The 15,577-nt window shown below is 46.0% G+C and overlaps 2 protein-coding genes across 3 annotated transcripts; both read right to left on the reverse strand.

The window, feature by feature from the left end:
* Positions 1-1,052: 1,052 nt before the first annotated feature.
* LOC123773297 (caspase Dronc) lies at positions 1,053-14,397 on the reverse strand. Of its 2 annotated transcripts, XM_069317917.1 has the most exons (6): positions 14,231-14,397; positions 9,909-9,959; positions 3,495-3,806; positions 3,177-3,374; positions 2,842-2,928; positions 1,053-2,230 (listed from the first exon to the last, which is right to left on the reverse strand). In XM_069317917.1, the coding sequence occupies exons 2-6, from the start codon at positions 9,936-9,938 to the stop codon at positions 1,478-1,480; spliced, it is 1,380 nt and encodes a 459-aa protein (XP_069174018.1). In that variant the 5' UTR covers positions 9,939-9,959; positions 14,231-14,397; the 3' UTR covers positions 1,053-1,477. The 2 variants fall into 2 exon arrangements, with proteins under 2 accessions (XP_069174018.1, XP_069174017.1); XM_069317916.1 differs by lacking the exons at positions 9,909-9,959; positions 14,231-14,397 and adding an exon at positions 4,038-4,285.
* Positions 4,409-5,587, reverse strand: LOC138359235 (serine/arginine repetitive matrix protein 5-like). Its single transcript, XM_069318228.1, has one exon. The coding sequence runs from the start codon at positions 5,468-5,470 to the stop codon at positions 4,409-4,411; it is 1,062 nt and encodes a 353-aa protein (XP_069174329.1). The 5' UTR covers positions 5,471-5,587.
* Positions 14,398-15,577: the final 1,180 nt, after the last annotated feature.

Below are 15,577 nucleotides of genomic sequence, written 5' to 3' on the forward strand. Positions count from 1 at the left end.
TGTGAGGACTAAATATTTCATACAAGAGATCACTTGGGCTCTCACGTGAGCTTTTGGGGTGGACGGTAGAGCGACGGTCTCGCTTCATGCAGGTCGGCGTTCAATCCCCGGCCGTCCAAGTGCTTGGGCACCATTCCTTCCCCCCGTCCCATCCCAAATCCTTATCCTGACCTCTTCCAAGTGCTATATAGTCGTAATGGCTTGGCGCTTTCCCCCTGATAATTCCATTCCATTCTCACGTGAGCTGTCACTCTTGTGGCGTCTCCTGGTTTGAATTCTGTTGCATTCCTGTTGTTGGAGACAGGAACCTGTCCGCAGGCTTATCGATATCTCCTCAAGGTCAACTACTGACCTCCTTCAGGATGCAACTCCACAACAATTGTTGATGTACCAGATACCTATTTACCGCTTGGAGAACAGGGGCATCAGGTGAAAGAAAACGTGCTCAACCGTTTCTTTCCCGCCTGGAGATTGAACTCGCTTCCCTCTGTTGCGAGTTGAGAACGTAGACCACTGTGCTCATTATCCAACCTCTCATTTTCCTGATTGTTGTCGTTTCCTTTATAAATCTTCAGACATTATTGTTCCAAGAACTTTGATCTTTTTTTAAAGGTCTGTACAAGGCCTTCATTACACCTTGATTAAGGCAGCGTCTGGGATGCTCTCGGAGGCAGGTTCGAATCCTCGTCACGGCCCTTATGGATTTGTTCAAGGCCTTCACATGACTCGACGAGTTAGGCTCGTGTAATTTATAAGGTGTTTAAAAATATTTATATACTGTAATTATATTCCAATTTATAATAATTTAATATTTGTTTTTATCAGTTTAAACATTATATTTGTCAGTATTACAATTTCTGAGGATATGAGAGATCATGAAATTGTTGAATAATTATCGTTCAAATAATTCACGTTTCACAAGTATTCAACCTTTTCTGGTAATGTAGGCGTGTTTATTGTAAGGTTCGTGGCTTAGAGGGATCCGTTACAGGTGTCACTGTTAGTGCCACTGTTAGTGCCACACACAGCACTAAAACATATATACAGTGAAATAAATGTTAATCTTTTAATCGAAACATTGAAACGTGTATATAACGATGTAGCAAGCAGGATCCGGTGACACAATAGTTTCTGTGGAGTGTTGTCCCCCGAGCCCATACCAGCACCATGTACCAGGCACAGTGTAGTAACAAGCCCCGGGTGTTACTGGGTGTAGTAACAACCCCGGGGTGTTACCGGGTGTTGTCACATGATGCCATACCTCACTCACTCAGCCCACTTGGTAAGGTTTCTGTAAACAACTCAACTTGACTAGTCCTTTCCACTGGAAATCTTGTCGATTTCGTTAACAACTAAATTGTTGATGTTCTATCCCCTGTCGCATTGGGCCGATGGCTGGAGATCTTGACAAGTTAGAGGTACACAGTTGTAATGGAAAATGTGAGTGAAGAGGGAAATGCCAACACTGCTGAGACATTTAATATACAGGGTTGAAGTAGAATTGTTTGACGAAGCTGAAGTTCCGGAGCTGCGGTGCCCCGGCGAGGGAGGTCCTGGTGCACTCCTTGAGGAACTCTCTGTACATCTCGCCAAGTTCCTTGCCTTGAGCGTGCTGCGCCAGGGTGCGACACAGGGCCGTGATGAAGGGAGTTCCGTCATCAGTAAAGGTGTACGATGTGAAACTTCCGTCATTGGAGTAGAGGCACATCATGTCCCGTAGAGGCTCCTCCACTCTCGTATATTTGGCAGTGTTGCATGGTCTAGGAGTCTGATCCTTATAATAACCACAACAAAAGTCGAAGATGAACAGCTTGGGTTTATGTTTTAATCGTGGACATTCTGAATCTTTAAAGAGGCCACAAACCCATTCGGTTGTTAAAAGTTTCATGTCATTAGTTAGAAACTTTTCGTTTCCAACACCATGACTAGAGATGACAAAAACAGCACATCCAACATGGTCGAGGACTTCCATGTCCCTGACACTCGTCAACACTTGCTTGGTCTGGTGTGCCGTCAAGGAGGAGTGTGAGTGTCCAGTGTATCCCATTTTCCCGAAGACGTTTGACAGGTTGTTGACGTCAGAGTGTGAACCCTCGAGGTCCAGGTCGGGGCGGTCCTTGAAGGAACTGTAGCTGAGGATACAGACGTATCCTCTGGGGTCTGTGTCCATCTTGTACACGTCGGGGCCTGAAGCCTGGCCGGTTCTGGGATTCATCATAAGTCTTGGTATCTGAAAAACATAAATGGTTACTAATGATTACAAAAACCACTTCGTCCACATAGAACATAGAAATGAATCGTCGATTCAATTCTATGAATTGGACGACGTCGTCGTCCTTTCACCTTCTAGTGTGTGGTCTGGTCAAACTACATCAGCCACGTTATTGTGACTCATCGCCTGCATAATGTTTTCCATGATAAAAAAAGACATATTAAGAGGTAGCAACGTTTCATTCTCTTATCACTGCCCCCTTGGTTCATGTTAACACATTTCGTGGGATAATGAAGCGAACTGTCACCAATGACACACAACATCTGTGTGTGTTCAACACAGAACTTTGGTAAACACATTGAAAGGTTCAAACAGCCTGGTTGACCAGACCAGCAACCTGCAGGAGGCTTGGTCAAAGAGCGGGCCGCGGGACGTTAATGATCCTAGATACATACACTTATTGACTTGTAAATAACCTCTGCACACTTGACACTTCCATATAAGCTCTTATGAAGTACGTGAGGTTTAGTTTTTTGTTTAAGTTTATAGGTACACGGCATTGTGGTGACAATGTGTTTCAACCACACTTGGGATATTAATGAATAACAGTAAACGGATGTGTTTCTTACCAATTGGTCTCTGGCTGGATGCAGTTCACACGAAGTCAGAGACAAACTATGATTAGTGTCTTCTGTGGCTTTCTCTGGGGGTCGCTCCTGTAACATAGAAACAACACATTTAAGACACATAAGGGACAATATTTTATCTGCGTATTTGAGATGTCAATAGACATCGTCGAGACGTGTTCAGTAACAGCATCTGCTCACTGATGTTCTCATTGATGTGAGGACAAGTTTCCCCCATTAACGTGAGGACGTGTTGCTACTGTTGACTCTATAATTGATGAATGATGATGTATTACAGTATGGCAAAAAGCCACGTTCCCCTCGTACGAAAGACTTACCTTAGCGAATAAGCGGATGATGGGTTCCTGGTTCAGTGTAAGGGCTAGATGGCGAGCCGTGACGACCTGTAGCTCCTCCTCCAGCAGTCCCTCGACCAGTGACCCCGCGTGATAGTCTGGGTCAACACCAAGCTTCAACAGCTCTTGTACTCTGCTTCGATTGTTTCCCAACACTGCCTCAAACAGAGGCGCAGAAAGCTGGAAAAAATATAAGCAGTAAAAATATTAATCCCAGGCCATACGACAACTATACTGAAGTTGCACGATATATTAAAGAAAAGATCGACAGCTTACATTATACTCTTGTGTTGCACTTACCAAGTCCTTGTAAGTTCTGTTGGAGTTGTCTCGCTTGTCGTGGTTCAGTTCTTCATCAGCCAACAGAATCCTCAAGACCTGAGTGTGGCCCTTAATGGCGGCCAGGTGGGCCGGGGTGCGGCCCTCCTTGTTGACAATGTTGGGGTTAATGAGCTTGAGGAGGAAGAGCACCACATCTAACTGATTGGAGGCGGCTGCAACATGGAGCAGAGTACAGTCCGTGTTGTCCCTCCTGATGGCTGGGCCGGTGTCCTGGATCAGCTCCCTCACTCGTTGTGTCTTACCTTCCTCTATTGCTTCAAACACTTCCATCTGTGTGTTACAAATATATATGTTATAAATTTATATTAAATGTATATATTACAGATGTATGAATAGAGTGTGTATGTAAACATGCACAATGAAATCACAACAACGGCTTCAATAGTTTCTCTGTTTTATACTCATTATTTTCCCCTGATTATCACGTCTTAAATCATGGAATTTGATTCGCCTGATGCAATGCGTTTATTATTGGATGAGATACGTGAGAGAAATTCGTACCCGCTTGTCAGCAACATGGAGGAGGTTGTGATTGGGAGACCTGGCCAGCAGTCTGCGCGCGGCGGCTCGCGTCATCACGGAGTTGCGCTGCACCTTGCTCTGCGTCTCTCTTGGTGGCGTCAACATGAATTCGTGAATTTTTGCCAGTAGAGCAGCTGTATCGACCGTTGCGTGGATTCTGATTTTTTTCTTTATATGGCATGCAGAATGGGAGTCTTCTGGAGATAGGTTTCTTTTGACACTTGATGATAGCAGTAGGGACTACCAGTTCGTCATTCTCCCGCTGGGATAGCATGGGACTACCATAGTCATTCTCCGGCTGGGATAGCATAGGGACTACCATAGTCATTCTCCCGCTGGGATAGCATAGGCTACCATAGTACATTCTCCGGCTGGGATAGCATGAGGCTACCATAGTCATTCTCCCGCTGGGATAGCATGGGGCTACCATAGTCATTCTCCCACTTCGATAGCATGGGATTACCATCGTCATTTTCCCGCTGGGATAGCATGGGTCTGCCAACATCATTTTTGGAGTGGAAGAAATCGGATTCACTAAGTTGGGGGGAACACATTTTCTTTGATGGTTGGTGTTCAGAGTCGAATTCAGAACTGGAGCGTCTTTTTTTTATGGTCGGAGACGCCACACTAGTTATAGACAAGTCAATATATACTTCACTGACATTATCAACAGGGAATGATTTCATATATACTTTCTTTGTTGGTAAACCCAAGAGAGATGGAGATGGGTTGCTGGTTTTTTCCAATAATGGGCTTTTGACACTCGCCAGAGGCTGTGAAGATACAGTAGTTGGTGATGGGGTCCTTGGTCTTTCCAGTGTTGGTGATGGACTCCTGGACCTTTCCAGTGTTGGTGATGGACTCCTGGACCTTTCCAGTGTTGGTGATGGACTCCTGGACCTTTCCAGTGTTGGTGATGGGCTCCTAGACCTTTCCAGTGTTGGTGATGGGCTCCTGGACCTTTCCAGTGTTGGTGATGGACTCCTGGACCTTTCCAGTGTTGGTGATGGGGTCCTGGACCTTTCCATTGTTGGTGATGGGCTCCTGGACCTTTCCAGTGTTGGTGATGGGCTCCTGGACCTTTCCAGTGTTGGTGATGGACTCCTGGACCTTTCCATTGTTGGTGATGGGGTCCTGGACCTTTCCAGTGTTGGTGATGGGCTCCTGGACCTTTCCAGTGTTGGTGATGGACTCCTGGACCTTTCCAGTGTTGGTGATGGACTCCTGGACCTTTCCAGTGTTGGTGATGGACTCCTGGACCTTTCCATTGTTGGTGATGGGGTCCTGGACCTTTCCATTGTTGGCGATGGACTCCTGGACCTTTCCATTGTTGGTGATGGACTCCTGGACCTTTCCAGTGTTGGTGATGGGGTCCTGGACCTTTCCAGTGTTTGTGATGGGGTCCTGGACATTTCTAGTGTTGTGATGGGGTCCTGGACCTTTCCAGTGTTGGTGATGGACTCCTGGACCTTTCCAGTGTTGGTGATGGACTCCTGGACCTTTCCAGTGTTGGTGATGGGGTCCTGGACCTTTCCAGTGTTGGTGATGGGGTCCTGGACCTTTCCAGTGTTGGTGATGGACTCCTGGACCTTTCCAGTGTTGATGGGCTCCTAGGTCTTTCCAGTGTTGGTGATGGGCTCCTAGGTCTTTCCAGTGTTGGTGATGGGCTCCTTGATCTTTCCAGTGTTGGTGATGGGCTCCTTGATCTTTCCAGTGTTGGTGATGGGGTCCTGGACCTTTCCAGTGTTGGTGATGGACTCCTGGACCTTCCCAGTGTTGGTGATGGACTCCTGGACCTTTCCAGTGTTGGTGATGGACTCCTGGACCTTTCCAGTGTTGGTGATGGACTCCTGGACCTTTCCAGTGTTGGTGATGGGCTCCTAGGTCTTTCCAGTGTTGGTGATGGACTCCTAGGTCTTTCCAGTGTTGGTGATGGACTCCTAGGTCTTTCCAGTGTTGGTGATGGACTCCTGGACCTTTCCAGTGTTGGTGATGGACTCCTGGACCTTTCCAGTGCTGGTGATGAACTCCTGGACCTTTCCAGTGTTGGTGATGGGGTCCTGGACCTTTCCAATGTTGGTGATGGGGTCCTGGACCTTTCCAGTGTTGGTGATGAACTCCTGGACCTGTCCAGTGTTGGTGATGGGCTCCTTGATCTGTCCAGTGTTGGTGATGGGCTCCTGGACCTTTCCAGTGTTGGTGATGGACTCCTGGACCTTTCCAGTGTTGGTGATGGGGTCCTGGACCTTTCCAGTGTTGGTGATGGGGTCCTGGACCTTTCCAGTGTTGGTGATGGACTCCTGGACCTTTCCAGTGTTGGTGATGGACTCCTGGACCTGTCGAGTGTTGGTGATGGACTCCTGGACCTTTCCAGTGTTGGTGATGGGGTCCTGGACCTTTCCAGTGTTGGTGATGGGGTCCTGGACCTTTCCAGTGTTGGTGATGGGCTCCTTGATCTTTCCAGTGTTGGTGATGGGCTCCTAGGTCTTTCCAGTGTTGGTGATGAACTCCTGGACCTTTCCAGTGTTGGTGATGAACTCCTGGACCTTTCCAGTGTTGGTGATGGGGTCCTGGACTTTTCCAGTGTTGGTGATGGGCTCCTTGATCTGTCCAGTGTTGGTGATGGGCTCCTTGATCTGTCCAGTGTTGGTGATGGGCTCCTGGACCTTTCCAGTGTTGGTGATGGACTCCTGGACCTTTCCAGTGTTGGTGATGGGCTCCTTGATCTGTCCAGTGTTGGTGATGGGCTCCTGGACCTTTCCAGTGTTGGTGATGGACTCCTGGACCTTTCCAGTGTTGGTGATGGGGTCCTGGACCTTTCCAGTGTTGGTGATGGACTCCTGGACCTTTCCAGTGTTGGTGTTGGGCTCCTTGATCTGTCCAGTGTTGGTGATGGGCTTCTTGATCTGTCCAGTGTTGGTGATGGGCTCCTGGTACTTTCCAGTGTTGGTGATGGGGTCCTGGACCTTTCCAGTGTTGGTGATGGGGTCCTGGACCTTTCCAGTGTTGTTGATGGGGTCCTGGACCTTTCCAGTGTTGGTGATGGGCTTCTGGACCTTTCCAGTGTTGGCGATGGGGTCCTGGACCTTTCCAGTGTTGGTGATGGGGTCCTGGACCTTTCCAGTGTTGGTGATGGGGTCCTGGACCATCCTGGTGTTGGAGATGGGGTTCGGGACCCTCGTGTTGGTGAAGCAACATTATCAGTTAAAGGGTGTCCTATATTCAGTAAAGAGGATATTTTAGGGAATGATTCCCCGACGTCTCCCTGATTAGGCACACACTCACCAGTGACAAGGTCACCGCTGGATCTCTCTCCTCTTGCACTCACGACTGTCATATTTACTGGTGGTGAACGTGAGCTCTCACTTCCTGGCTCATATTCCGTGGATATCCCGCCTGTACTTCTCATTAATACATCCCCTGCAGTCGTGTGTGTGTGTGGAGTACATGTATGAATATGTTGAATATTGGCATGCAAAGGGTTAAGTGTTGTCAGCTGGCTTATTGAGTCTTCCTTTGCCGCCATTGCTGTTGTGGAACATGGATTATATTCTTCGTTTCTTGAGAGTGAGGAATCTTCTCCTAGAGGAGATAAACGTTCCAGTCTGTCAGTATCTGTATCTGATATTTTAGGAGAGTTTACCAAGTCATCTTCTATTAACTGTTCAGGGTCCTCTAGAGAAAATGAACAGTTGGACCATCCCATCTTCGGTAACTGCAACAATGTATCTACTGAACACTGACTGTTAAAACTCTCGTCTGCCGCAGTGTGAAAAAATGGGTCTAATTCTGACAAGTTTCCAAAATGTCCACTTACACCATCCTCCACCGGGGCTGTCCTCCTGGACGCTTCATCGCTCTCAGCTGGACAACCCCCAAGAAAAGGGGAGAGGCTCCTTTCTGGGGAGTTACTGGTGGTAGCCGACTGGTCAGACGTGGGCAGTGCAGGGCACTTACCACGCGACGCTTTGCTTGTCAACTGAGGAAACTCCTCCTCTGAGTCGCTGTCGAGCGCCTCACAAGGACACTGGTTAAGAGTTGTGTTAGCTCGTGCCCGTGGGTAACCTAACCTATCACCACCTGGGGTTCGGGCAGGGGTTTGCAATGCGGGCCTATTGGCTGAAAATGAACGCCTCGGTCTTGTATCGTTCTTCCATCTGTAAAACTCATTCTGCAGAGACAACCACTTAGGCGTTCTTCTCCTGCGTCTACGGGAACGCCGCCGCCTACGTTTGGTCCTCCATGTAGGGACAGTCAGCTTTGATGGGCTCCAAGACCATCTGGTTTCTAATTTAATCCTGTATGCTAGATTCCAAAACCATTCATCTGCCATCGTGTTGGTTGGCAAGAATGGTGGTGAGGGACTCCAGGACCATTCATCTGCCATCGTGTTTGCTGGCAAAGGTGGTGTAGAATGACTCCAGGACCATTCCTCTCTGATAGTGTTGGCTACCATGGTTGCCGAAGGACTCCAGGACCATTCATCTCTGATAGTGTTGGCTACCATGGTAGCCGAGGGACTCCAGGACCATTCATCTCTGATAGTGTTGGGTGCCATGGTTGCTGGTGATGGACTCCAGGACCAGCCGTATTGTGCTTCCGAGCACTGCATAGGGCTCCGAGCCCAAGGACTCGGGAACCTCGAATCAAAATTCGGCGAAGATTCTCTTGGGTGCAGGTGGTAGTGTCCACGACGCTGTTGACACCACTCCGCACTCGCCTGAGAGAGAGGAGGTGTGAACATGAGACAGACTGCGTCACATGGTAATTAGTTATGCTCAATATAACGTAATCGTTGAGAGACATTCCGACCAGGAGTGCAGTCCGGCTAGGCCATCGTGTCATGGGCACTCTTCCCCGACCTTGATTACCTGAGCTTCACCGATCATAAGCCACAAGGCGAGCTGAGACCAGACCACACCAAGGTTTAGTTATTCCTATATTTATCACTCTACTACACACAAGCCTCTCACAAAGGAATAGTAAAAAGCAGTAAACAACCCTTCTGTCAACATCATTAAATCCCGCACATTAATTTAACTATAACATTTTTTTTATTTTTTGTTCCTAGGTAGTGTTATTCTCCAGTTGCTGTTGCCTCCCAAGTACCTCCCTCAAACTTTGCTCTGACCTTTGTCTCAAGACAGCTTAGGGAAGAGACCTTGAAGGTAGCTGAAGGCGGGCGACTCCTTACCTAGAGCTGTGACACGTTGTTTCATAAGTCTCCCCCCAGCCTTCATGGACCTTCAACACGTCTTCCCTTAGCTGTTTGAAGGTCAATGGTCAAAGGAGTTTGAGGGAAATAATATACATTTTCTATTTTCTAAACAATTAGAAAATTGCACTTGCTCTCCTGGGACAAAAGCCGTGAAGCGTTACACAGAAATCACAATAGCGTGATGCATCAAATGAACAAATCCACAAGGGCCGTGACGAGAATTCGAACCTGTGTCCTAGAGCTCTCGGACGTAAGTTCGAATCCGCGTCACGGCCCTTATGGATTTGTTCCGTGTAGCGTTATTGTCCCGTTGAATGACAGAAAATGTTTACCCGTTTTAAGAGATTGCTGAACCTGCTGTTATGGAAAGTAGCGAGTGATGGTGAGGAAGTACACAAGGGGTTAAGATGTGCCCATGACCGCGTCACTAAAGAGGTCAGGTGAAGGCCACAGACCGAATATTAACATTACCTCACACAGACAACACCACGTAGGTGTGTTAGTCATATTAATAATTTCTATTATTAGGAATCAATCTTAATTTTACCAATTGTCAGTATAGTAAGATAAGTGCGGTGTGTTACTGTGAGTGTGTTGAGGTTGTGAGGGACGCAACACTTGGGCTCACCCACCTGGTTAGTCTCCGTGGGTCGGTAAGACATCGTCTCCTTCAACACAGCCTCCTGTAAAGCACATGAAGGATTAAACTCTACATACTAAATCAATTGTATTCCCTATTACCAAACAATATGTATTTATACAGCTTTCTGAAATGTAAACAATGTCATTCATTAGACGTAGTATATGGGAAGGTTGGGTGTAGGTGAGAGTGGCCTTGGCCTACCCTCCCCCCACACCCCCAGGACCCCTCTAATGCGTCTCATTTGCATTATCCACATCTCTTCTACACCTTATTGCCACACTGTACGCATCTCTGCTCCTTCCTACGCCCACATTCGTCATAACTGTAGACTTTTCACACCAGGTGTATCACTGTGTACCACCCTCTTGTCCTTAGATCTCCTGGCAGCAGGACTCGTGAACACACACCTGCTGATGCAGCGCTGTAGCCTGAACCAGGTGCACCACCCACCTTCCTGGTGAAAGTGCACAATACAGGAATGTGTGCGTGTGCACTCACAGCATAAATAATGCACCAAAGTTGCATACAGTAAAGCCGTTATTCTAATAGTGTAATTATGAACTAAAACTCCGCAAGTGGCTGACTAATAACAAACTCTCTTAACTTTGAAATGACATGGTGCATATTATTTGGAAATAAATCCACCAAACACATTTACAAAATATAAATGACCATATTGTCATATAGCTACCTTTGGTTACATTATATATAACTGTAAACATACGCTCCAAAATCTGTCACAATGTAACTTGCTTTGCACTCATGTATCCATATCTCGCCTACTGTATCTGCGCTTGGTAATCTACGACACAAAACTGCCTCGCATGCTATTACTCGACACAAATCTGTTTTAGGACAATAGCAAACTCCAATTCCAGACAGCATGTCATATCTTTACTTTAATCTTTAATCAAGCCAAGTATCAGAAAGTCCGACTCAACCCAAGCAGAAATACCATGCAAATAAAGGGCTGAATAGCTGAAAGACTTCCCAAATGCATTAGTATTTAGTACTTCCATTTTAACCAATTTAAAGGAGAAATAAATGCCTAATTGTCACTATGCAGTCATTTATATTCAACCACAACAGAGCCTTCATCCTAAATAAGACACTTGTATTGTTATTTTTAGCTTTAAAATATAGTAATACACTTGTAATAATTATCCCAATTTAAAACCATATAATTATCATTACATTAATATTACAAAGGCTCACCTACCTAGTTAGTGACACACATGGCGATGGGTAAAATGACCGGTTCCAGTTTCTTCCTTCAAGGCCTTCAACGAATAGTAATACCAACGTATTTACACCAACAAACATGATTTTTTTCACAATACGAAATAAATCCAGTGTACGATTTTTCAGTTTGGTGTTGGCTTTAAGACCTAATCAACCGCGGGAGGGTAATTAAGACCACAAGGAGTTTATACTGACAATCCACAAGTATTCTGATGGCAAATTAAAATGTACTAGTTAACTACAAATAACATATTTGTAGAATATAAAACATTGGGGTTAAGTTTCTGAATCGATTTTATGGCTGTGATAAACTATTACACTATTGAAACTAACAACATTAGCCCTGTGTACATTCTTAGGAAAAAGAGGTAAACTTGTCAGTGTATGTATCCGTGTCGCTACTGGTGGATATATTGCGATATATACACGTATACCGATGACTTAACCCATTACGTCATGTTCCCGCATAAGAGAACTTCCCCGTCACTGGGAGTGGGCGGTGTGTGGGCGGCAGCTGTGGACGGTTACCGACACGACTGTTGTGGCCTGCAGCTGGCGATCTATGGGGGCGGCCGGGCCAATAATCATGGCCGGAATGCTTATATCTATCATGGCTTTTGTTTATCCGGATCCGGAGAAGCGATCGGTGACCGGGTAACATCAACTTTCTTTTTTGCATCTTCTCAGGGTTAGTGAGCGCTATTAAGCTGTGTTAGCCTAGATTATGCTAAACTAGGTTCAAGTTCAAGTATGTTTATTGAGATAAGCAATAAATACATCTCAAAGGGATAGAGTAGCTTAGGCTATTTCTACCCCCCCCCTAAACTAGGTTAGGTTGCGTTAGCTCGGATTGTGTTAACGTAGGTTAGGTTGTGGTAGGAGAGGCTGCGCAAGGTTTGGTCAGGTTAAGATTGTGCAGTTCGATTACCGTTAGTAAACAGAACTTGCCAGCTAGCAGTGCTACTTGAGACATGGCTAAGGATCGTACCCCCCCCCCCCCTGTGTCTGAGAGGTCAGGTGGTACTGGCGGGGGTTCTGTCAGATTAGGGGCCTCTACATTACACAATGACGTAACACCACGCACGAGGATACTATAACGTACCACATTAGTGACGTTGGTAGAGGGTGGGTGGATGTGGAGCAAAGCGGTCTTCTCACTAACCTCCCGCCATTTTAGCACCTTTGCTAACCCATTTGCTTACTTTTTGGCCGTTACGGAGAGTTTCACATATTTTAGTTAGCCTTAATTTTTGCTGAACCCTTAACAATTGATCATAATTTTTGGTTCAATAGTTTGATTTGACCCCATATTTCTCAAATCAGCTTCCTTGAAGCTCTCCAAATCATCTTTACTAATTTCTCGATTAATTTCAGTTGACTTAATTTTCCATACTCAATGCCTGCTTTAGGTTCAAATTCCTGACGTCTATAGGCTTGGTTTTTGTAAAGTCACTGTGCATTACCTTAGTCGTGGCAAAGAATGTTGTTACCCAGCCTATTGCAGGATCTGTTCAGCATTTGCACTATAAACATCTTGACCACAACATACATCACTTATTTAGCTGTTCATAATAAATACAATTGTTCCCCACCTTAGCTAATTCTGGCACCGTTGTAAACAACTTTCCAGAAATTCCTCTTTCCTTTTTTGTTACAGAATCACTATAACTAGTCTCCAGTTAGACTACATGTTGTGAATGTCACTAATAAAGCAGTGATAGTAATTTAGATTGTTAAAATTGTATGTGTATGTGTTTGAATAAAAAGTTACGACATTCGGTATGCACAAGATATATAACATATACAGTGAGCTAGCCAGGACCAGTCAAGTCGCCCACACTCACTGGCGGTTATATAGAGCTCAGAGATACCTGGTGGCCCACGCCTGCTCCCCCACCAACAACCTGTCCTCTCGAATAATACTCGAATAATACATTTTGACGTCAAAATCGCCAGCGGACAAAATATGATGGAATCGTAGCGGCTCGCAAACATTAATGCTTTCTATGCGTGGGGTCGGTCAGTTAAGTTCGGTTGTCTTGACACAATTTTCTCTCCGTTGTAGCAACACGGCAGAACGGTTTGCACCCACACCAGTAAGACATACACCTGGTAACCCACACCAGCAAGACATACACCTGGTAACCCACACCAGCAAGGCATACACCTGGTAACCCACACCAGCAAGGCATACACCTGGTAACCCACACCAGCAAGGCATACACCTGGTAACCCACACCAGCAAGGCAAACACCTGGTAACTTACACCAGCAAGGCATACACCTGGTAACCCACACCAGTAAGACATACACCTGGTAACCCACACCAGCAAGGCATACACCTGGTAACCCACACCAGCAAGGCAAACACCTGGTAACCCACACCAGCAAGGCAAACACCTGGTAACTTACACCAGCAAGGCATACACCTGGTAACCCACACCAGTAAGACATACACCTGGTAACCCACACCAGCAAGGCATACACCTGGTAACCCACACCAGCAAGGCAAACACCTGGTAACCCACACCAGCAAGGCAAACACCTGGTAACCCACACCAGTAAGACATACACCTGGTAACCCACACCACTTGTGCACACACCCTTCTGATGTGATCACCAACACAACACAACTCTCCCACATGATCTTTCCACACAACACAATAAAAGTTTCCCAATCATTAGAAAGAACGTTTTCAATGTCATGAGTAGTTAATAAATGGAATGCGTTAGGCAGTGATGTGGTGGAGGCTGACTCCACAGTTTCAAATGTAGATATGATAGAGCCCAGTATGCTCAGGAATCAATACACCAGTTGATTGACAGTTGAGAGGCGGGACCAAAGAACCAGAGTTCAACCCCCGCGAGCTCAACTAGGTGAGTACACAATACAACTAGCACAACACCATAGGTCTAACTGTACACACAATAGAACAACTCACACTGAAATATCCAGGAATAGTGTTCAAAGTTCATGATTAATTATACGAACTAATATCAAACTCAAGAAAGGGACTCGTCTCGACATAATTCGTTTTAAAATTGTGAATATGAAGATACACATTTTTACCTGATAGTGGATATTCTTGGGATTAGGATTGGTGGTGTCGCCGGAGCTGGGACAGGTTGTGTGGAGGAGGCTGCAGGAGCGGGTGATGCTCGCGCTCCCAGACTCTGGCACTGAATGGTGCGGCAGCAGGCGGACCCGGCCCCTGACACTCTTAACCCTGCACCCTCCCGCCTGCACGCTCCAACTTGTTCACAGATATGGTAGTGGGCCGCTCACCAATATACGCACGCACACACGCAGACACACACACACACACACACACACACACACACACACACACACACACACACACACACACTCACTCACTCACTCACTCACTCACTCACTCAGACTCACTCACTCACACACCTAGGGCGCTGGTGGCTGAGTGGAAAACACGCTGGAAGCATAGTCCGGGGTACGATTCCTGGCGCCGACGGAAACAGATGGGCAGAATTTCTTTCACCCTGATGCCCCTGTTACCTAGCAGTAAATACGTACCTGGGAGTTAGACAGCTTTTACAGGCTGCTTCCTGTGTGTGTGTGTGAGAGAAAAATTAGTAACAATTGAAAGAGCAGAGCTCAACCCCCGCAAGCACAACTAGGTGAATACACTACAGGTAAAATCTTGCAAATGTACCTGTGGTAGCCGGGATTGCTTTTATGCAGATTTTATTGAAATCTCTGTGCTTAGTAATATTTAAGTATTCTGAAAGCATGTAGTAGGTAATATTATATGTTCAAAATGCGCACATAAATTTTTGATGCTACAGAAACCCGAAGGTCAATCAAAACAAATGTTATTTTGAATGAATTGTCATCTTTTCCTCAGATAAATCTTTAATGATTCAAATGCTTTTAAGATTTAACTCAGGTAAATCCTAAAAGGTACCTCGGGTATCTTTAGTCATTTACCACCTCAGGTAAATCAGGTAAGTCTTGATACGTGGTCGAAATTAAAGTTATTTAACAGTGTCTCTGGTTGTGATAAGGGGACCTTCAATTCAAATGCTGACCTTGGTAGGTTAAATTTTGAATGGAGGAAATATTCAAAACGTATCTCAAGGGTTCATCGTCGCACCCATTGCAATCTCCTACCTAATGTCCGCACCTACAATTAAAGAGATAATTTACCAGCGAATTTCTTTTGGCTAAACAAAATGGTACAGTACCACCCATCCAGGAAACGCCATAAGCTTGACTTCTTTTTCATACATTCGCTAATCATTGTTTGACAGAAATCTGCACTTTCGTAATATTAAGTGCATATTTCCCTCACTGAAGGTAAGAATGAGTGAGGGTGAGACTGGTGGGAGGGATGGGGAAGGGGGTCCACACGACTGGTGGGAGGGATGGGGAAAGGGGGGG

Source organism: Procambarus clarkii, chromosome 89, assembly GCF_040958095.1.
Source record: "Procambarus clarkii isolate CNS0578487 chromosome 89, FALCON_Pclarkii_2.0, whole genome shotgun sequence".
Taxonomy (NCBI): domain Eukaryota; kingdom Metazoa; phylum Arthropoda; class Malacostraca; order Decapoda; family Cambaridae; genus Procambarus; species Procambarus clarkii.